We start from the raw sequence: 23897 nt of genomic DNA on the forward strand, positions 1-23897 counted from the left end.
CAACAAGGCAACAACTACGTGTGAAGTCTCCCTGTATCTTCTCCCTCTTCTTCTTCTTCTTCTTCTTCTTCTTGCTTTTTACATTGCTGCTTTCTAGCTTTTCAGACCCATTTCACCATTCTACTGAAATTATGGCTCCTTGTTGCAGACCCATTCCACCATTCTACTATTATGCTCATGTTCATTCGTATTGTTCTTCAACTGCTTTCTTGCAGTAGCTGTGAAAGGGCATGTAATTAAGGGAGAGTGAGGAAGGGAAAGTTTGAGGGAGGGAGCTGGTCTTCGAAGGGAGCTCGGGGAGGGAACGATTCGCAGGGGGAGAACAGGTTCAAAGAAAGATGGGGGAGAATGGGGAAGACGAGGGAGGGAGACTGGGAGCTCTAGATTCAGAGGAAGGGAGAATGGGAGCCATCCAAGTCCAAAACGAACCGTTTCATTTTCCACTTGGATACCGTTTGCGCAGCGATTACGCATGCCGCTTGTATCCAGCATTTTTCATAGATAATTTAATTTTTTTAATAATATACCCCACTCTTTCTCAAAAAGAATGCGGGATGCTTGCACAACTTATAACTGTATCTAAAATTACACATCAATCAATTGCTCCAACCCCATTTTAGTTGAAGAGGTTTAATTCAGCCTGGGATGCAGTCCTTTCTACAGCCATCCACCACTCATCATCTTCATCATCAATAGTCTCCTGCTCGTAAAATTCAACATCAATAAGGTTACAAGAAAATTGGAGCTGGAAACATGCACATACATATATCTTATATGTAAAGAAGCTCAACTCACTATTCACTGAAGTTTGAAAAATGAGGTTCCTGGGTTTTCTCCAGAGCAGGGAGGGAATGGGAGGGCGGGAGTCCTATTCTTGAACTCTTAACAACAAGAACACTATTAACTTTCTTATTATTGTTAGTGTTATTACTAATTTATTTTTGCTGTTGTTATTATTGTTATTTTGGTTAGCTCATGCTAAATGTAGTTTTATCTCACTGACTGAAACGGAAAGGAAAGCATCTTAATAGACAATCATGTATGGGTTAAGGGCAGACTACTTCAGATCAGACGCACATTTTACCAATTCAAAGAAGCCAACTAAATGAATTGAAGTGGCCGACTAGCTGCAATCTCATCAAGACTTACTAGCCTATCAGTTAAACAACTGCTTAAAGATACCATGTCGTTTCTATATCCAGTTATAAAAGTATTTGTAGCACACGGTACAGGCATAGCTTTGGGTGGGGTAAGGGGTTCTTTACCTACAGCAACCCAAAAGTAAAAACAGACATTCTATTTCAAGCATCATCGATATACTAACCATGTTGCTGAGTTCAGTATTTTTCTTATTTTCGATATCCTCCGCAACTCTAGAGGCTTCAAGCCACCAAGAATCTTTGATGCAGCTGTCTATAAAGTTTTCATCATTGTGAAGCAAAACACTTTTCTCTTCATTATCAACAAAATGATGGTCAGGGTTATTAAATGCTGAGCCACCATGATTCACTGCATGATTAGAATCAAAGAACAATGAAGGATCAGGAGTGATGTCATCTGGGATCGATCGCAGAGGAGACCGGTAACCTGCATCAGTAAGCTTTGTTGAATGTGTTCAGTCGAAATTGTGAGGATTTTAAACTTGCCAAGTTCTAAAAGGTTATTCTTATGCACCTCTGCAGTCAGGATCATGACATTTCTGATAATATACAGCCCTTCTCATGTCAACAACGTACATCACTGAACCAACAAAATATTGATGCACATTAGCCTCTAGCCTTAAGCATAAGCTATAAGAAATGAAGTATTCAGGCAATTGGATGATATGGATCACCAAGAAGAAGAGCTTCTATGGGGTTTGATCCATGTGGATCAAGATGTGGCTTCAAACAAAATCATATATATACCCAAACTTATTGTGAATAAAGTATAAACAGTAGGAGAATTTGAAGTTAGCAGATACATGGGTGAATATATTTACCATGATTGCTTTTATGCTGTCGACCAATTCGTTCACAGTATCTATTTCTAGACATGCTGTAGACCATCAGTCCATATTCTGAAAACCAATACCAGCTTCGGATTTTTCCTAGAATTACATAAAAAATATATATGAACAAGGAGATTAGAAAAATGAAAAAACAGCACTCTGCACCTATATCATTTCTCACTGGATCATAGAGAAAAAAATCGGAAAAAGGTGAAATTTTAAGTTCATATATTTATTTTGTTTACCTTGGCACTAACAAAATTTTAAAACTTTTCAACCAACCAAAAGAGCTTCTAAAAGCTGAACCAATATTTTTTTTTCTTTTTCCTTTTTTTAATAGTCTCATTCCTTCAATGATGCTGATATAATAATACAACTAAAAGTATAATACATAACTTGAAGGGCTTTAGGAGTTAGCCCATATATATATATATATATATATATATATATATATTAAACTCAATTTTTTAGTTAAAAGGGTGAATTTGGAGAGAGTTGAGACCAGAAAAGAAATCTCAAGCAAATTAATATCTACAGGTACATCATATTAAATGATATCACAGCCAGATGTAAAGTTCCTATTGCAGCTCAGGCCTAGGGCAAGGAAATAATACTCAGAACGATACAATAAAAAATGAATAAAAATAAAGCTCTTTTGCATTGGTCTAAGCATAAAATTGAACGCTGGTAATACCTGATACATTGCCAATGGAGGCAATGGATTCAACAAATTTGTCCAGTGCCGGAAATGGCGACTTTCCCAGGAAGTATGTTGTTGTAAGATCACTTGTGCAGGTACTCAATGGAAATTCTTGCGAGGCAACACAATTCGTTGCAAAATTATGATTTACCTGCATGAGAAAGATATTCAATTGTTGAATAGATCAAATTTCAACACTAGACATAGAAGCCCCTATTGTACATACAAAAAATGGTTTCTCCCACAACTTAGCAGAAGACTAAGGTGCAGTTTGGATAGTGAGATAAGATGAGATAGTTTAAGATAAAAGTTGAAAGTTGAAATAATATTGTTAGAATATTATTTTTTAATATTATTATTGTTTTGGGATTTGAAAAAGTTGAATTGTTTATTATATTTTGTGTGGGAATTTGGAAAAGTTGAATTGATGAGATGAGATCCAAACGGGGCCTAAGATTTCTCCCACATATCCATGACCTATGAAAACGTTTTGGAAGGCATCATGGAACATTTCTAATATCCCACGATGTAGTTTGATGGCATAAAAAAATCAGAGCCCAAAACTACCTCTGTACCAAAGTGTAGGGTCTTCACACAATCTAACTCCATTTTGCAGACTAGAAGCTTCTCGCAATCGATATCCATATTGCAGATCAAGGATGCCATGAACATGTCTTCCTCACACAGCTATTTAACAACATTAAAGATAAATTATCACATGTTAACTGCAATGAATAATGATTCCAGAAAACCAACAGAGATTAATGCCTTTAAGATGTTGACTTGAACATAACGAACTTGATTTTGTTAGTGTGCTGTGATCCCACACATCACGTGCTCATACAAACTCTTCCTAGGCAATGAAATTTACAAACGGGCCACCATATTCAGCTTGGTATTTAAGGGGGAATAAAACTAGACGCCACTCACATGTACAGTGACAAGCTTTTCTTAGAGCTATACAAGGAGCACTATTGCTAATAAGAGGAGCATCTGAATAGGTCCTGGCATTGGTTTATGTAATTATAAAACACATTCCTTAGTTTGAAATTCTATTACAGAATAGTACTCTAGGGGAAGAAGAGTTCCATACCATGTCCTTACATTGGAACCGCCCTGTAGGTAAAAGCACAGAATTCTTCCCGGCCTTTGAAGATAGAGCTAAACGAAAGCAACGATTTCTAGAATAAACAGCAGTGTCCACAAAAAGTTGGCTTGAGGATTTAGTGGAGCTTGAGTCTTTTTTCACAAACAGCTTATCAAGTCTTCCATCACTTTGCCTCTCAATTAGAATCCGAGAGCATATCTGATAATATGTCATCATATAGTGACAACAGTTGATAATTCTACAAAAGAAAATAACAAAACATTCTAGTAATTCGAGCAGATTCCATTCTAGCAGGCTCACAAAAGGAGACTGCATGGTAAAACTATGCAACTAAGTTGTACGTTAACTATAATTCATCTCCAACAACTGCTATTATTATTATTTTTTTATAGGTAATAAGAGATTTTATTCCAAATAAATAGGCATAGCCCAAGTACACAGGGAGTATACATGAGAATACTCCTAGATACAAACTAAAGCAAAGTAAAGTAAAAAAAAAAAAAAAAAGTTTGCTTTCGCACTAAAGCATACCTCAGCAACAAATGCACCTGCATGTGAGTTGTCCTTGAAAGCAGCCTTTGGTATGCGGATGATTAAGTGACGAGAAAACTTTTCTGCATACAAGAACCACTGGGTCATAGTAATAAATATATTAAATACAGTGGCGAGTTTCAACTTGTTGAACATTAAGCATTATTCAGAATCCACCGGTTACAATGTTTTTCATGGTTAACATGATTCCAATTAGACCAAAAAATTTAGTTATCGTCGTATCCAATCAAACGGAAGAACATATCAGAACATGGCACCAAGTTGCATTTTAGTTCAGCATGAGCACAATTCAAATTTGACAATAGCCCGCTACAATTCATCATACAAAGCAATATATTATACAGTTGCTCACCAAATTTCACTATAAACATAAATGGAGGACATCACATGGATAATTAGGGACTGTAGCACACATGTTCAAGAAAACTTACCCTCAGTGGAGGAATCAAGCTCAACTATCCAGTCCAGGTTTCCTTGAATGGAGTATTTTTCATGGAAGGCTTTGAAAATGATTGACAACAAGAGATCAATCATTTCATCTCCATTATTGTCTATGTTCACTCTCCTATTGAACTCCAAATCGAAGTAAAGGTGGCACGGTAATCCCTGGAAGCAGAATAATTTCTAACTGTAAGACATCATGGCAGATGTACTCAAGAGTCTCACACTGTTTCCTACCATGAGTACATGTGCATGCCTGTTTCTTTAGGTATGAATTCAATAAACAAATATCAAGAGGTTGTTACCTCTTGAATCACTTCATAATGATGCCGAAATTTGGAATCCATGTTTTTGTACCTGAAATTTATAAGAACGGCAGTAAACACCAAGAAGGAAAGAACCCCAAATAGTTGCTAGGTAGATTATTATGGGGAAAAAAACATAGCAATGACAACCTTTGCCAAAAATATTTGTACGTTGAGACAAGGAACCTTCTTTGACCGTTAAAGTGGTCTTGATAACTAAAAACGCGAACATGCTCATGCCCTTTGGCAAACTTTATTGCTTCATCCTGCCTTGGAAATGTAGCCCATATTTCCTTCCTAAATAAGCAAAGAACCTTATTCAAGTCATAGTATAAAATTTACAGTGCAAAGAAACCACTAGGATCACACGAGTACCTCAAGCTAAATTTATTCTGTTCAGTGAGATCGACACGTATTAGATGTAACAATTGCAACAAGCTGGATGGTCTCTTTGGAGGAACACCATGTGGAGACCCATAGAATACGATCGGAGAGAACTGCTTCTTTCTGTTTGTTTTAACTGATGGTGAATCAGACTGAAACGATAACAAAATGTGATTTAGTGATCACAAGCAATGGAACAAACATCAGCAAACAGGTTCTCAACCAAAGAGTACAAAAGAAAGGGCAGCACTTTCTATTGTGAAAAACGATGACAATCAAGCAAAAGTAAACAAGAATAATCAAACAATCAATCACGACACAAATTTATGTGGTTCAGCAACGTGTTTACGTCCACGGAGCTACAAAGGATTTTATTATGTCGAGGAATCTCAAAATATACTTTGGGGCAAAATATTTTTTTTTTTTTGATAAGAAACTTTGGGACAAAATATTACAGTTCATCACGGTCATATTGTTCATAATAAGCCTATTTATAAAGTTACACAGCGGAAGCCCTAATTTTTATTTTTCTATAATATTCACTTTAGCAAAGTGTCGAGAGTGCATCAAGCGAACTCTCTGTCTGGTTTCCGCTCGAGCGCCGAGTCGAGCGAACTCTTTGGCTGGGCTTCGCACAAGCCCACTATCGAGTGAGACTCGAGCGGACTTTCTGTCTGGACTGAGTAAAAAACTGTGCCAAAAATTTTTCTGGGGTATCAGCCCAAGCTAAAGCGAACATGGCACAAGCCTCATTGAAAATCCACTCAAAAAACCGTAACGAATTATTGTCGTGACTGGTCATCAAGTCGGGCCACCACAACAATAAACCAGGCTCACAAACCCAACTCTTTCAACGTTCAACATTAACACAGAGTCCGTAACTTAAAAGAAATTGTTGCATTAAGAAAGGTAACTGAAATTTTTTCTTAACTATTACCCATACTAACAACAACAACAGATAGTCATACTAATAAAAACACTAGTGATAATTATAAAATCTAATAATAAGACTGAGAATAATAAAGAACGAGATAAAAACAATGCAGAATGTATACTTTCTCAATGGAGAGCTGTAGATGTGTAGGTATTTCGTGTATTTTTCCAGCCGATCCCGGAGATAGAATTCCAGAAGGTGAAGGCGTAGAGACCTCGTGGTTTGAACTTCCATGCTTCAATTTGCTTTTTCTTCTTTTTCTTTCTCTAAATGCAGATTCTGAAAATGGACGAGATAAAGTTTATCAGAATAATATACACCAACTTTGTGAAATGTGAAGAAATTATGATTTTAAATATAAAAAATCCAGCCAAGCAAAGGGCTAAACAAGATTTTGCTTCGGTTTTCCTACGTTTTCTCAGAACGCAAGAAACAAGGGGGGATGGGCAAGAATTGAGAGCTTACGGGGAGGAGAGAATCCGCACTTGAAGGACTCAAACAATCGATCGACGTCTTCCATGGTGTTGGCTGATCTGATTTTGTCCCGACCTTTTCTTTTCTTTTCTTTTTCCCAAAAGAGGGATTTTCTTCGGTGAAAACGGGAATTTTATTTTTGAAATGAGAAATGGAGTCGATTTGATAAAAGAGAATTTATTCACGGCCCAATGTCCTGTGGGCCGATTGGCATTCCGATCCTCAGAGAGGGCATGGCTAATAATTTTAAGGGTAGATTTGATAACCAAACACATCACAACTCATTATTATAATTTTTTTAAATTTTAAGATAAAATATAATAAAAAATTTAAAATTTTCAAATTTTAAAATAATAATAATATTAAAAAGTAATATTCTAACAATATTTTATCATCTCAACTCAACTCAGTTTAACATCTAAACACAGCCTAAGACTCGTAAAAAATTTTATAAAAATAAATTTATAAAATGGTCTGATTTGATGTGATATATTAAATTATAAAATTAATTTTATTGTAAAGTAAATCTAACGTATCATATGAAAAAATATTAATTTGTAAGTTTACTTTTACAGAATCTCGTTGTAACACTTCTTTTTTAAAATTTGAATCTTACAAATCAAATTATGTCATATAAATGATATGTGGTGCAAAAGCTTTTAAATAACACTAATCTTTAATAATTTTCCTGATTCGTGACATTCCTCTTAATTATTAGTTCCTTGAAATCTTTTATTGCTCCTCAGTGAGGGAAATTGTTTTAATATATTATAAAGTTTATATTAGTTGATACTTATTAGTTGTAATTTGCAATCACGTAAATTATCTTTTGATGGATTAGGCGGTACCGTACTGTTGATCCATGAAGCTCAGAATGAATATTTTATATTAATTCCAAGTATACAGAGCAACTGAGGATATACAAACATAATCCCCTTAAAACTTGGGAGCATGTATGAAATTACAAGCAATTACAATGCACATTTACCTAATTAAGCACACTGCAGATCACTTAATACAAGCAGCTCCATGAACATGTATAATGACAGGTAATGTATTGACAACACGCAGCGTCGATCTCCATGAATATCGAGCCTTCTTTGGTTACTTACAAATTCCAATTAACCATGTGATGATCATGACTTGAGTAAAATACAAGTTCATATCCTCCTCCTTCTCATTACACCATTGACACTTTGCATCCTCGAGTACCTTTCTGTTCCTTAAATTATGAAGTGTTGGGAGTCCATTTTTACACACCCTCCAAGCAAACACTTTTACTCTATTTGGTACATTCATCTTCTATATTTTCTTTCATACCTTCATCTGCTCCTCAGCATTTGAAGCCTCACCATTCTGCCTAACATGGCCAAGGGATTGAAAAAAATGATATGCACTATTCACACTAAAAGTCTCACTCTTTTCATGTTCCCATACAAGACTATCTGGTCTACTCTCTAAAGTCAACATCATATTGAGCACCTTAGCTGCCTCTCTAGGTGGTAAGATTCTTTTAACTTTCTCAATATCTCACCATTTTATATTTTCATCAATCAGAGTTGCCCCTGTTGAATTCATCTGTGTTGTAGTTACAATAGCTAGAGCTGGCATCAGTTTATGATTTGGCAGCCAAAAATCTGTCCAAATATTGATTGATTTCCCATCCCCCACTCTTCATCTGCACCCTTGCAACAAACTATTCTTAGCCTCTTATATGCCTCTCCAAGCATAAGAAGGTGCTACACCTAATGTAGAATCACTGAAACTAGTATTTGGGAAATACCTAGCCTTAAAAATTTTGTATAGCAATGTAGTCTCATCGTTTAAAATCTATCATCCTTGCTTTGCTAAGAGAACCAAGTTGAAAATCTGTAAGTTTTGAAAACCCATCTCTCCATTTGATTTAGATTCACACATATTTTTCCAACTCACCCACCTTATCTTATTCTCTTCCTTCTTTTAACCCTACCAAAATTTAGTCATCATGCTTTCCAACTTAGAACATAATGAAGCAGGAAGTTTAAAACAGCTCATTGTGTAAGTTGGGATAGAAAGTGTCACTGCCTTAATAAGAATTTCCTTACCCGCTTGAGATAACCGCTTATCCTTCCAACCTTAGAGTTTATTTCATACTTTGTTTTTCAGTTCAGAAAATGCATGGTATTTCCCCTCTACCAATCATAGGTGAAAGTCTCAAGTACTTATCATATTGTTGGTAGTGTTGGACTCCCCAAAAATTGCATTATCTCTGCTTGTTGATTGGTAGGAACATCTTGCTAAACACCTTGAAGGTCTTATCTCGATTTACTTTCTGTCTAAAGGCTTTTTCATAAATATCCAATTGATGAAGAATATTCAAGTTGGCCTGCAAATTGGCCCTATGGGAAAATCTGGCTGATGAGATCAAGAACCTGATGCAACTACTTCCTAAGTGTACTGTCCAACATAAAGGGTGTAAGGCTAATGAAGCAGCCCATAATTTGGCAAGATTTGCATGGAATTTAGAGGATTTGATAATTTGGTGGGATTCTTTTCCTAATGATGAATGTAATTGCTTTGATGATGAATAAAACAGTTTCCTTGTTATTAAAAAAAAATAAAAAAAAAAAAAAAAAAAAAGCAAAATACAAGTTACATATATATCATGAGCCTATATTCTAAAATATTTGTCACAACTTAAATTTCTTGAATCATTTTTTATAAACTGATCATTTTTTACCAAAAAGGAAAAAACGCGGGTGGGAACCATGGAGAAGAACCAAACTCAATAATAATAATAATAATAATAATATAAGGTATACCTTCAAATGATAATTAAGTAAAACCCCATGCATGCAACAAGTGGAATCATACTGCATATACGATATATTAGTTATAGGAGTGATAAATATATATATATATATATATGTTTTGAACGTGTTTCGCAACTTCTCTCACACGATCTTTTGCAACCAAAGAAGAGTATAGTTTGGTGGTTCGAGAGAACGCTTTCGATGCCTAAGTCAATGAGAATAATGGAGATTTCTGTTTAGCCCAATGAATCAGATAGATTTCGTTGTCATACATGGGTAGTATAAATATGATCCACGATGTTTCTGTTGATATGTTATAACTATCTCATCTGTTACTTGAAACTCAAGTCTTAGGATATTGGGACTTAGCTTACTTCGAATAAACCGATGGCTCCTCTTTCTCAATGTCCTCATACGATTATTCTTTTGGTGTTACCCTTATATACTTAAGTGATATAAATAGAGCCCACAATGTTTCTGTTGCAATGTTATAACTATCTCATCTGTTATTTGAAATTCAAATTTTAGAATATTGGGACTTAGCTTACTCGGAATAAACGGATTGCTCCTCTTTCCCAACATCCTCATACGATTATTCTTTTGGTGTTACCCTTACAAGCTTCAAATGGGCTAGGCCCTTTGATTGATTGAGTTATTGGGTTGAGTCGTAGCTAAGGCCCGCGATAGAACCTGGCAAGCCCTGTAGATGACTAAACCTCTTCCAATATATATCCAGATGCAGCTTAATTTTAGTTTTCTTTTAGACCATCGTATGATTTTATATATAATCCGGATACGGATTCTAATTATCTTAATTAATTAATTGGCAACTGATAGATTTGTGACTAGTTGTACGCAGTAATGTAACATGCGGACTAGTTGTAATAATCATGAATTAAACATTCATTTTTATTGTTAGTAATCACATGCGATCGAGCTGGCATGATGGGGTCAGTACGTACTACATGATGAACATCATAATGGGAAGTTAATTAGCAACAACGTACGCTAAGCACGTCTCATGATCGATCATCATGTGGAGTACGAACGCAAACCAAATTCATTATAATTAAATGCATGCATGCATGCTAATATATACACTTCATGTGTAATTAGATCATTTAATTTGATGATCAATCAGTACGTGTATATATATATATATATAAGCTGTACGTAAATTAAGATATTAAATGAAAAATAACAACAAACTTAATTAACATATTTTAGCTAGCTAGGAGATCAAGATCATTATATAATATAATTAATTAGAATAAGATATATTAATTTTGAGGTAGCTGATGATGGCAGATGCTTTATACCAAATACGCGGGTTTGAGGTCTTGTTGTATATATATATATATGTAGATATGTTAGGTAGATAATAATACGGGATTTAATTAAGTAGCAACGCTAGCTAGTTCATGCAGCAAATTTCATGATGCCATTTTATTAATAATTAAACTACCGCCCCGCCCTCACCCACCCATCCATCAATGATTCAATATTATATTATTATTTGGAAAGCAGCACCAAGTGTACGTGCGTACGTACCTTGAGCTAATTCATGAGCTCAACTGCGCAATAAACGACACCGCTTTATTGTCAGCTACTTAAGTGCGCATGTTCCCGTTTTAACTGCTCCACTCGCCTTGATATTAATATAACCATCAAAACTTAGAAACAGTTACTGCTCCACCTGCGTCCATTATTATATAGTCAATTATCATAAAGAGCTAATTAATTGGAAGCGTCCGTCCAAGATCAGCTCAGCTCTATCTATTACCCATGAATCATGATGTCTTCCTCCAAACCATTTTTACTTTTTTTAGACATTTTCCGTAAAAATGCATACAGATGTCCGGCCAATAGAGTCATCATGTAAACTTCCTATATAATGGAATCATGACCACTCTTTCTTTAAAAAGACTTAAAAAAAAAAAAAAAAAAGTAAGCCTTTTGGATATATTTGCCACCTCTTTTTGGATAGGTAAATAATACCTTTACAAGTAAAAACTTAAGTGGTTATAAGAAATTCCAAAACCAAACTTGTTTAAAAACAGTAAGTACAAATTATTAATAAATATGGGCAATCCCATTTTATGAACGTTTCAATCTCAAACTCATCTCAATTCATTATTATAATTTTTTCAAATTTCAATACAAACTATAATAAACAATTCAAAATTTTCAAATCTCAAAATAATAATAATATTAAAAAATAATATTCTAACAATATTTTATCATCTCAACTCAACTCAACTCAATTCAGTTCAACATCCAAACACAACTTTAGTTCTCGTTTGAGGAATAAGATAAAATGAGAAATTTATGAATAACAGTGAAATAGTTTGAGTTAAGATATTGATGCAGGAGGATCCGAATAAGATGATGTTGACTTGTCAGATTGCACGTTGACTGCATTAAAATACCTTGAGGTAGCAGATCAGTGCAAAGATAGTAGGAGATTCTGATCTTTTCTTGATTGTAGCAATTTTGGGCACCTTTCGGTATTTTGGCTATAATTTTGGTTACGGGTATTAGAATCACACATATGACCCCAATTCGGAAAGCTCTATTCGACGCGCACATCATGGCGCTTATCAACCTTTGGTGTGCATCATTTTTTAGGCCAAATTTCACTGTTTTCCCCTTCTGAATTCCTACTTTTAGTTTTTTTTTACCTTTTATAGTAATATTTCATTTACTATTTAGGAAGTGATTCTGAACTCGATTTGGACAAGATTTTTGATAGATTATTTCTTGTATTACATATTTAATTTTGGTATGATTATTGAGATTTTGCTATTTTTGGTAAAATTCTAATACGATCGATTTTCAGCTATTACAGCCCGGTTTGTGGGTTGACGGAACCATTCTTGAATTTTGATAATTTTGCATTGAACATTACAGGCCCTTTTTTGTGTTTTTGGGCTGTTCTCTTGCCTTCTTTCTTGCAAATTATCTGTTGAAACTAGTCTGCAGAATAATCATTATTCTGTCCGTGTCAAATGTTTTATTAGATTTTGAAAAATGAAAGAAAAAATTTGAATCAAAATATTATAAAGTTAAAATATTTTTAGAATATAATTTTGTTTTTCAATTTAAAAAAGTTGATTTTTTTTTTTTTTTTTTTTTGCGCTTTGTTTGAAAATTTTAAAAAATTATAATGATTAGATAATGATTAAATGAAAAAGTTAAACATTTGAAATATTAACATTAGTAGTACTACCCCTTCTGATCTAGAAAGTAAGTCACTTTTCTTTCACCAATACTTATAAAACTACAACTCAACCAACTCAGAAACTCTATATAATTCTTACCTTAAATTCTACATAATGTGCAAACTTTCAATATTTTTGATATTGTACCGTACCGGTTGGTACGACCGGTATATGCCGTACCGGCCATTGGTCCGGTACAGATAATAAATTCGTTTCCTACCACCCAAATTTTGGGTGTACCGGCCGGTATTTGCTTTCTCGGCCGAAACAAGTATTTTGCCCGGTACACATTCTACAGCCTGTTTGGAAGGTATTTTCGCAATTTAAGTAAACATCTTGGGGCTATTTCGGACTTTCACACTATAATGTTATAACTTCGGGTTTTGTTTTTACTTTTTTTTCCCAATTCGATTTCACTGCAGCCAGCAGCAACACCCCAAACCTCTAAAATTACCCCTTTGTTAGCTCAAGCCGTTCGTCTCATCGCACGTCGTCGTCTCCGTCAACTCATCTCGCAATCGTGTCTCCAAAGTCCAATCTCCATTGCAAGGAAACATTGATAATTTGGTATATTACAAATAATATACCCACCAAGAAAATTAAACAGATTTATGTTTTGCAGAGGGAAAAAGAATGTTAATTGAAGATGGATGCATGATTGAAACTTTTGAACTCCTTCTTTTAATCATGATTTTGTTTTTGTAATAGTTAATTTGAGGAGTTTCTAACTTTTTACGCCATCATTTATACGTTTCTCTAGTCTCTTTTGCTGCATGCATGCTGTCCAATATCTCTCTTATATATAATACCTAAATGTGTCATCGTAGTATATGTTCATGTATGTATCTTTCTTAACTCACACTCTTGTGCATTTCTAGCATGGTAAAATAATTATAAAAGAATTATAGATATATCATTATTTAATATTACAAAATACAAAATTAAAAAAAAAAAATACAAGAAAACAAAAGAATTGTCGGGCAATGAGCAAGAGTAAGATCTAGTGAGACAATTATGTAAAATTTGAAAGATTCCTATAATGAAAACTGAAGCATTTTGATCGATTACCTATCATCTCACGATTAAAAATTATTTATTATATTTCATTTTTACTTATCATTTTTGTTAATACGAGGCATATTATATTTTTATATCTTTCAATAATATTAAATAAAGCCAATTTTACTAAAGATTTAAGTAATTTTTTTATTAATTTGATTTTTTCGTTAATCATAAAGATCTTTTAGATTATATTTTTATAGTGTTTGTTTGTTTTTAAGTTCTACATTGTATTTATAGCTTTTATTTACTTATAAGTGTTAATTTTTTATACTTTAATAGTTAAAAATGTCTAGTTGTCAACCAACCGGTAGTATGAGTATGACTTCAACTTCAACACTTGCTCTTGTAAAATCAAAAGATCCAGCATGGACCCTTACACTTGCAATGCTACGGGCAATAAATATTTCTGAATGTTTATATTATAATAAAGTAATTAGAGGTGGTGGGATCACTCAGTTGAAATATCGTCTAGCTGGGATTCCAGACAATGTAGAAGCATGTAAAAAGGTTTCTGAAGATGTAAAATGCAAATGAATGAGTTGTTTGATGAAATGAAAAAAAGTAAATAGAAGAAAAGAAAAATAAGTTTAGAGATTGGAGGTGATATAGATTTAACATTTGATGATATTGATGATAGTAATAATATGGAGGGACAATCTCAGCTTTCAAAAGGTAAGAGGAAGTTGAAAGAATCTGAAACTAGAAAGTCAGTAGGGGGATTGAATAGATTTTTTGATCCAAGAACAACTCCTGGGGGCCAACTTTCAATTAAGAGTTATATGTGTTCGAATGAAATGATTGTAAATGTAAATATGGTTGTAGCACAAATATGGTTGTAGCACGCTGGTGGTATGATGCTAATCTGCCTTTCAATGCGGCTCAATCCAAGTTTTATAAACCAGTTATCGATGCCATGACTTTCATCGGACCAGAATTCAGGGTCCCTTCTTTAAATGAGTTAAGAGGAAATTTATTAAAAATGATTGTAAATACGGTTCAAGATTATTTGCAACAAATAAAGAAGGCTTGGCATGAGACCGGTTATTCACTAATGACATATGGTTGGACAAACCAGAAGCAACAATCAATAATCAACTTTCTAGTTTATTGTCTAAAAGGTACAATATTCTTGAAGTCTGTTGATACATCTGGTCTTAGAAAAGATGCTGAAATATTGTTTAATATTTTTGATAAGGTTGTTCAAGAAATTGAAGTTGAGAATATTGTGTAGTTCATAATGGACAATGATGCAAGTTATAAAGCTGCAAGAAAAAAGTTACAGCAAAAGTATGGCTCTTTCTACTTGTCCCCTTGTGCAGCTCATTGCATAGACTTGATGTTGGAGAATTTTTCTGATCCAATACATTTTTCCCTTATTTATGATACTATCAAAAGGCAAAAAAGAAAACAAAGTTCATCTATAACTATAGTTGGATTTTGGCATTGATGAGAAAAAACTTTACCAAAGGTCATAATTTGTATCATTCTACAATTACAAGGTTTGCGAAAAAATTTTGAAGTATCCAATGCTTGCTCTTGTTTAAAATAGAACTCAGACAAATGTTTACTTGTGATAAATAGATTGCATCAAGTTATTTTAGAGGCAACATTGGGAATGAGATAGCTGTGATTGTTTTAGAAGATAAAGAGTTTTTGGTTCAATATCAATTAATTGTTAAAGTTAGTGAGCCTTTGGTCGTGTTCTACAACTTGTTGACGGGGATGAGAAGCCTATAATAAAATACTTGTATGATACAATAGAAAGAGCCAAAGAGTACATAAAAGCAAGATGCAATAACAAAGTTAATGTATTCAGTCCATTCACCATGATCATTGATTCTAGATGGGATAAGCAATTTCACAGTCAGTTCATTACATGCAGTGAGTTATTTTCTTAACCTTGAAATTTACTATAGCCCCAGCTTTAAAAATAAAATGATATTATGAGAGGCTTCAACATCTGTGTTATGAAGATGAAACTTAATCCCATAATCAAGACAAGATCATTGCAGAACTTGACTTGTATAAGAATGCAGTAGGTGAGTTTGGACATTCTTTAACAATCCGCCAACGTGATAAGATTAATCCAGGTATTATCATTTATCAATATCATTTGTTAAATAGTGTGACTTAGTACTTTAAATTTGATCTTACTTTATTTTTACTTGCATTTAATTTATAATTTATAATTGCATTATTGTTATAGTTGCATGGTAGACCAAATTTGGTTGTGAGGTTCGAACGCTTCAAAAGTTTGTTATTCGAGTACTAAGTCAATGTTATAGTGCAACTGAATGTGAGAGAAACTAGAGCACATTTGATTTTATTCATTCGAATAAGAGAAATAGGTTAGTGCATAAACGTTTGAATAACTTAGCATTTGTTCGTTATAACTTGAAGCTGCAAGAGAGATAAATTTTTTTAATACTAATGTTTTTTACTGTTGAAAAATATATAATATTTTCACTTATATTTGATTTTATTTTGACAGGTGCATAAAAAATGGAGGAGATCCTATAGATCCAATCAACGTTGAAAACATTGACTTGATAGAAGAATGGATGGGTAAAACATTTGAGCTTTTTGATGGAAAAGATTTGGATTGGATTAGTATTGAGGAGCCATTAGCCTCACTAAATGAGGAAGACGATGATAATGTTGATGTTAATGTTGATGACGATGGTGAAGTTGATGAAAATATTCTGATTAATATGTTGAATCCTGATCCTTATTATCTTTTTGATGAGGATGAGTGATTTTTTTGATATGATATTTGTTGTAACTTAAAACTTAAGACTTATAATAAGAAATATTGAGTTTATGACTTATTTTGTTATTATTTTAGAATACAGTTAATGCTTATATATATATATAATTTATCCAGATATAAATTATTTTGAAACGGTATACGAAACGGTATCAGTATCGACATATTATTCCGAAACGATATCAATACCGAAATATTTCGATCGAGTGCCTTAACCAGTACAATATTCAAAACTTTACTTTCAACAGTTTAACCAAGTATTTAATCTCATCGTTCATAATATATACACACACTTTATAATAACTATTAATTATAGAACTCATGACTATCTCTCTTTCTAACTTGACCAAGTCCTAAAATCCGTACGATGATCATTTGTCTTTTATCAGGGCTAAATTATCTAGTAGCTAGCTAGAACCCTTGTGTAATGTATGAGTTGAACGGCACAAAAGTGTAATTAATTTAATGCGAAAGGATCGAAAATGCTCAACATCATTAAATTAAATGGAAAATTTAGACAAGTGATTCAATATATATATAAAATTATTAGCTAAAACAGCTTCAAACTAATTGTCCTTTGGGCGTAGTCATGGATAGATGGCCTAGAACATGAGCTTCCAATTGACAGCTGATCCCGATTCGATTCTCCACGCAAATAATTCACCAGAAAAGTCAAAGCTGCCACGTCTCACAACACAAAGAAGGTCGGTACCTCGCTGCATGAAGCTATCTCAAAATAGCATCGATCCATTACAAAATTACAACGAATTCTTATCTGACCGAATCATCAAACCAACCACAAACAAAGCCAGGCTCCGTACAAAAAAGCTGAACAAGTTTTAGCCATTAATAAAACGCTGAGTTATTTGCAGCTTTGATATATATATACATATATATGTATGTATTTCAATGTCATCTTACAGGTAACATGATTAAGTTGCTAAATTTGGTCTAGATCTCCTTTTGCTCAAGCATGCTAGCGCGCGTATACTGGTCTTCGCTACGGACACAGAAAACGTGGCAATTTTGTTTGGGTTCATCTGGTGTGACGCCGTGGTCGGTTTAATTCCCCCTTTTTCCCTCTATTTATATCCAAACATACAACTCCTGCTCTTTACCCAGACCCGACTGATCTCTTTAACCGTGTCTTCATTGAAACTAGCGAGCTAGCTTTCTCTGTTAAAGTTAGTGCTTTTGTTTATCTAAAACAAAAAAGAAAAGAAATGGCAGCAAATGATGTTCCATGTTGCGAGCCAATGTTCTGGGTGTATCTAATCATATGCGTGGTTCTTGTTTCATTTGCCGGACTCATGTCAGGCCTCACCCTAGGACTCATGTCGCTTAGCCTGGTTGATCTTGAGGTCCTTGCCAAGGCTGGTCAGCCCCAAGATAGGAAGAATGCAGGTCATTAATTACCTTCCTTTTTCACTAATTTATTACTCTATTTATGGTTCGTTTTCGGAATAAGCATGCAATCTTGATGGTCTATACCTTGTTGGTAGCAGAGAAAATTCTCCCAATCGTGAAGAACCATCACTTACTCCTCTGTACTCTACTCATAAGCAATGCCATGGCAATGGAGGTATATAGCTAATTAAGATATATATACTTGTCATATAGTTTGCTTGATCGATTTCCTATTATATATCTAAACCTACTAATTTGAACTACGTACGTACATGTTGAACAAGGCCCTTCCCATTTTCATCGATGCACTTCTTCCAGCTTGGGCTGCTATACTGATATCAGTCACACTTATACTTGCATTCGGCGAGGTAAATTCGATCATATATATAGACGGATATCCATATGAATGTGTTATGAAGATGATTTATTTATCTGTTCCTACCTCCCATCCTTTTGATAGATTAATACCATCTCTGATCTTTTGGAATTTGGATTGGCTGTTTATGCTTCTAGAATATGAACTAAATCATGATGATCACTAAATTCATATACTATATATAAGTTTATATATTATAACTGTTTTATTTTCCCAGATTATTCCACAAGCGGTGTGTTCAAGGTATGGACTAAGTGTTGGTGCAAAACTCTCTTTCCTAGTTCGGTTGCTTGTCTTGGTCTTCTATCCATTATCTTACCCCATTAGTAAGGTAATTTTGCATCTTTATGAATTAATGAAGATTATAATTAAATAGATGCAAGCAATAGATTCCCAAAATCAAAGGGATTGTTTGTTTAGAAATTAAATTAGCTAGAATACCTAATTAAAGGCTTCGTACTCATGTGGGATGCAGCTGTTGGATTGGCTACTTGGTAAAGGAAATTCTGAACTTCTACGTCGGGCAGAGCTTAAAACATTGGTTAACATGCATGGAATTCTGGTTAGTTTATGATATCCATGCATGCAATTGATTCCTTTCACTTGCAAATTTCATTTCATGAAGCGTGAAAGCTGTGATGCAAAGCTCATTTATTATATTAATTTTAGGCAGGAAAAGGTGGTGAGTTAACATATGATGAAACTACCATAATCACTGGAGCTTTGGATATGACACAGAAAAGTGCCAAAGATGCTATGAAGCCCATCTCTGAAATATTTTCGCTTGACAGAGATTCGAAACTTGATGAGTATATATGCCCTTTAATTTCTTAATTCCTATCCATATATATTGTAATTATTATATATCAATTTCCAACTTAAGTCGATATATTATTTACCTAGCTAGGCAAACAATGGGACTAATATTGAGCAAAGGACATAGTCGTGTGCCCATCTACTCTGGAAGCCCCACAAATATCGTTGGCCTTATTTTGGTGAGCACCAACTATTATATCTAATATTACTCGCATGTATGCATGATGTATGTACGTTTAGTGTATATATATATATATATATATATATATATATATATATTTAATGTGTTATGTAACTAGAATCTATATATTCTTCTGCCTCTGCCTCTGTTTTAGGTAAAAGATCTGATCAAGTTCCGTCCAGAAGATGAAATCCCCATCCGAGATCTTATTATCAGGAAAATTCCTAGGTTTGTAGCTTCTCTCTTTGAATTTCCGTTTCAAAAGTTTTTGGACTAAAAAGACATATATCATGCATCAACTCAGCAGCTAGCAATATTGGTGATGAGTACTGTACATTTTTAATGCATGCTATGAATCAGCTTTATATATAATTCTTCTGAGACTTGTTTGTGACAATATTGTGTATGTCATGCAATGATCTGATATTGGCATAAAATTATTATATTGTGATTAAATTTCGAAATGGTGACAGGATAAATCAGTGTTTACCTCTCTACGATTTACTGAATGAGTTTCAGAAGGGTCACAGTCACATGGCTATTGTCATAAAGGGTAAGAAAGGAGATAGGCCGGAGAGTACTCCAGAAAAAGAAGCCAAACCTAGCATCATCAATTTCAATATAAAGCACACACATGCAGTGACAAAAGGTGAGATCAATCGACGTTTTTCTCCTTAAATAACTATAAACATGCATCATTCCTCTGATCGAGCTAGCTAGGCGTATATATATATATCTATATGTGTGTGTCGTGGGAATTAATTAAGAATATAATGGACTGGAGCTAATTAATTATTGCTTGTTTTCAAGAACAGATCATGATCACCAGTTGGGTCAGAATGCGCGTCGACTTAATATCTCTGTAAACACAAACTGGAGTACTGATCATCACATCAGTACTACTGCAATTCAAATTCCCACATTAGATCATGCCAATTCCAAGCTCGGGATTAAACAAAGCCCACAATCAAAGAAAATATGGGAACAAGGAGATGGGAACATTTTAAATTATGAGGATTGGGAATCTCAGCTTCCTAATTTAGATGAGGAGGTCATCGGTATCATAACGCTGGAGGATGTCATGGAGGAGCTGTTACAGGTTCATGTATTAATTAAGTAATAGACATTCTGCTTATAATATATATATGTGTGTATATATATATATATATATATATATTATAACCAAACATTCAATCATAAAGCATTCAATACAAGCTATTTTGTTCAATCCAAAGAGATTGAGCAACAAACATAGGAACATCGTCCCACCACATGTCAATATCATCGAAATTCCAAGCATAACGGGCTAGTCTACGAGCCACCTCATTCCCCATGGGATGTACATGTTGAATCTTAACCTCATGAAAATGATGCAACAAGCTCTTTGCTTCCTTGATAAGATTACCACCTGCTGAAAAGGAATCTTGATCTTCTTTCATTTCTTTGACCATCAACAAATAATCACTTTCAATAACAATTTTGGAGAAACCCAAATGGACACAAAGTTGTAACCCCAGCAGTAAAGCTAGCAATTCAATAGTACCAGGATCCTCTATCTCATTTTCCATCTTACTAGCAGCCATCACCAACTTTCCTTTGTCATCTCTAAGGACAACACCCACACCACCTTTTCTCAAGTCAAAAAACATGGCTCCATCAACATTTAGCTTGAAAAAACCCACTGGAGGTGGCTTCCAATAGCACACACATACTCTTTGCTATCTTGCCTGATGAATTCATGAGATCCTTATGTGTTTTCTACAAAGACAAATTATGATTAATAACCTGACTAGGCTCAATTAAGATTTTATCCATCTGCATTTTGTTTCTCTTGAACCATAGTCCCCAAGTTATAAGAAAGAATATAGAGAAGTCTGAATTGGTTCCTTTTTCCATTACACACGTAACCAAAGCCAAGAAATCCATTTTTGAATTCATATTTTGCATAAGATGCACATAAGTCTTCCACAGATCCCTGATGGCCAGACAAAAACTAAGGCATGTAAAACATTCTCTGGTGCTGCCTTACAGCATCATCTGTCCTCCACCTCAATTTTCTTCTTTTTAAGGTTACTAAGTGTAGGCAAAATATCTTTACATGCTCTCCATGCAAAAGTCTTCATCTTTCTAGGTATTTACATCTTCCAAAGCATTCTTCACAGTTTAGACTGATATGTATACCTAAAGCTTTCACCCTGACTTCTTTTGCATTCTTCTTGAATGAATCGATAAGCACTTCGAACACTAAAGTTGACGTTCTTTTCTTGAGTCCATATCCATTTATCCTCGTACTGATTTGTTGACAGTATGATTTTCAGAATATCAGCAGCGACAATTGGATTAAAGAGAGCTCTAATGTGCTCCACCTTCCACTTGACTTCCTTGCATTAAATCCATTTCCTACACCAAAGGATTATGACTTGGGATCCATGCATCATTCCAGATTTTAATACCTTGCCTCGTCCCTACTCTCCATCTGCAACCCTCTAGTTACCATCTTTTTGCTTCCCAAATCCCTTTCTATGCATATGAGGGATTTGCTCCTAGCTTAGAATAAAAAAAAAAAGCTCCCTTTTGGAAAATATCTTGCCTTAAAAATTATGTGTAGAAGGGTCTCTTCATTTTGCAGTATCCTCCACCCTTGCTTAGCCAATAAAATCATATTAAAGACATTTAAGTCTTTGAATCTTATCCCTCCTTTGAACTTAGATTGACACATACGATCTCAACTCATCCAATGGAATTTTTGTCATATTATTTTTCTACCCCCACCAGAATGTTGCCATCATCTTTTCCAAATCCTTACAAAAACTAACAGGATTTTAAAATAACTCATAGCATGATATGTAGGTATGGATAAGACAACTGCTTATAATATCTATATATATATATATATATATATATATATATATATAGATATCGTCCAACAGTTCTTACTTTTGATGGTTTGAATTAAGTGCATATTACAATTAATTAATGTATGCATGCATCCGATCATTAATTATGCTTGATGCTTTTTAGTTTCTACTTGTGCAGGAGGAAATTCTGGATGAGACCGATCATGAGTATGTTGAAGATCACAAGTAATCAGTACTGCTTTCATTTACTACATATATAATTATTCATATAATTTTGGCTTAGTTATGATCACTTGACTTATATCGAATAATCTTTAATGTTGTTTATATCATGTATTAATCATGACTATGCTAGCTGTGTCGTCTATGATCACTGCAACAGGTTTAAAAATATGACACCATCATCAGGGTCAATATCATCTGATCCTGCAGCAGCATCGGCTTCTCATTTTCAAAGGCAAACTTCCATGGCATCCCCAGTACTTTCTTCGTATCGTAATACCCCACTATCTTCATATAACCATTCTCCGATACTGCATTCACCAATTTCCGCATATCTTCGTCAATCTCCAACATCTATTAAACCAACTCTATCTCCTTCCCCTGAAAAATGCATGCCAAATTATCAACCAATTTATGCAGGTGGTGCTCGCTACTCACCATCCTTGCACAAGGTACGTACGTCTAAATATTCAGCATTAATATGTTTTTCTTTTTTTAATTTGGGCGAAATCGTTTCTAGCTATATATCAACTGAACATGACTGACATTTAGCTCTTGAATCGAAAGGTTTCGAGGATGCTGTATGAGAAGCTGAGGCAGCCTGATGATGCTCCTTAATTAGATCAGTTCGAAATTAAGCGTCGATCGATCGATATGCATGCATGTCTGTTACGCTAATCTTTGTTAATTGATAAAAGCACTTTGAATAACCATGAATTTGAAACAAGTACTAGACTTTCTCAATTAGTCCAGAATAAAACGTGATTTATATCCAATAATCGTTTAAACGAATTAGTTATTACATTACGTACCCTTCTTATACGTACGTGCGTACCCTTGCATATATGATTGGAATGGTTAAACCAACAACATTGTTCATAATTATTAGTACGTACTGGTGCGTTATGCATTGTTGGTGACTGCCAGACTGAATTTCTACGATTTGATCACTCGTAATCTGGTGTTAAGAGCTTCAAGAAATAAATAAGAATTAGGTATTCAAATATATAAGTCATTATATATAATAATATATAGCTAGCTAGCAATATGGGTTAATAGCTCCCCGCATGTCCTTGATGCGAAGAGATATCCCAAAATCAACTTTTACAGCAAGGGATCATTCGAGAATTCTAGCTGTTACCACTACAAGTGATCGTTGGATTTTTTGGAACCAATCATTTGTTAAGTAATAATTTTTTCATTGTCTATAGACAATATCTTAAGGCATGTTTATAAGGAATGTACAATTCTCTCTTATAGAACCGATTTTATGAGATGAGTTAGGCCCATAAATTTCTACATGGTAT

The 23897-nt window shown here is 34.2% G+C and overlaps 2 protein-coding genes across 4 annotated transcripts; one reads left to right on the forward strand and one right to left on the reverse strand.

The window, feature by feature from the left end:
- Positions 1 to 441: 441 nt before the first annotated feature.
- On the reverse strand, positions 442 to 7046 carry LOC121256281 (DNA-directed primase/polymerase protein). 3 transcript variants are annotated; one of them, XM_041157020.1, is made up of 14 exons: positions 6880 to 7046; positions 6536 to 6693; positions 5472 to 5632; positions 5247 to 5393; positions 5097 to 5148; positions 4782 to 4956; positions 4330 to 4412; positions 3784 to 3996; positions 3258 to 3377; positions 2685 to 2841; positions 1982 to 2089; positions 1675 to 1740; positions 1325 to 1587; positions 442 to 700 (listed from the first exon to the last, which is right to left on the reverse strand). In XM_041157020.1, exons 1-14 carry the CDS (start codon positions 6932 to 6934, stop codon positions 617 to 619), a joined length of 1842 nt encoding a protein of 613 aa, XP_041012954.1. In that variant the 5' UTR covers positions 6935 to 7046; the 3' UTR covers positions 442 to 616. The 3 variants fall into 3 exon arrangements, with proteins under 3 accessions (XP_041012954.1, XP_041012955.1, XP_041012956.1); XM_041157021.1 differs by lacking the exon at positions 3258 to 3377; XM_041157022.1 differs by lacking the exon at positions 442 to 700 and having other exon boundaries at positions 1459 to 1600.
- Positions 7047 to 17676: 10630 nt separating this feature from the next.
- Positions 17677 to 23312, forward strand: LOC121256316 (DUF21 domain-containing protein At5g52790). Its single transcript, XM_041157078.1, has 13 exons — positions 17677 to 18134; positions 18236 to 18312; positions 18422 to 18505; positions 18731 to 18844; positions 18989 to 19075; positions 19183 to 19322; positions 19421 to 19508; positions 19665 to 19738; positions 19984 to 20159; positions 20326 to 20609; positions 22547 to 22593; positions 22751 to 23042; positions 23158 to 23312. The coding sequence occupies exons 1-13, from the start codon at positions 17954 to 17956 to the stop codon at positions 23206 to 23208; spliced, it is 1695 nt and encodes a 564-aa protein (XP_041013012.1). The 5' UTR covers positions 17677 to 17953; the 3' UTR covers positions 23209 to 23312.
- Positions 23313 to 23897: the final 585 nt, after the last annotated feature.

This window comes from Juglans microcarpa x Juglans regia, chromosome 3D (genome assembly GCF_004785595.1).
Source record: "Juglans microcarpa x Juglans regia isolate MS1-56 chromosome 3D, Jm3101_v1.0, whole genome shotgun sequence".
NCBI classification, from domain to species: Eukaryota; Viridiplantae; Streptophyta; class Magnoliopsida; order Fagales; family Juglandaceae; genus Juglans; species Juglans microcarpa x Juglans regia.

Excerpts from the sequence above, each read along its gene's own strand:
- LOC121256281 (XM_041157020.1), bottom strand. The coding sequence starts at position 6,934 with ATGGAAGACGTCGATCGATTGTTTGAGTCCTTCAAGTGCGGATTCTCT. Across the intron at positions 2,842-3,257 it reads CCCTACACTTTGGTACAGAG|GTAAATCATAATTTTGCAAC; the intron begins GTAGTTTTGGGC and ends TTTCTCATGCAG. Across the intron at positions 701-1,324 it reads ATACTGAACTCAGCAACATG|GAGACTATTGATGATGAAGA; the intron begins GTTAGTATATCG and ends TTTTACGAGCAG.
- LOC121256316 (XM_041157078.1), top strand. The coding sequence starts at position 17,954 with ATGGCAGCAAATGATGTTCCATGTTGCGAGCCAATGTTCTGGGTGTAT. Across the intron at positions 18,845-18,988 it reads TATCTTACCCCATTAGTAAG|CTGTTGGATTGGCTACTTGG; the intron begins GTAATTTTGCAT and ends TGTGGGATGCAG. Across the intron at positions 19,076-19,182 it reads TTAACATGCATGGAATTCTG|GCAGGAAAAGGTGGTGAGTT; the intron begins GTTAGTTTATGA and ends TATTAATTTTAG.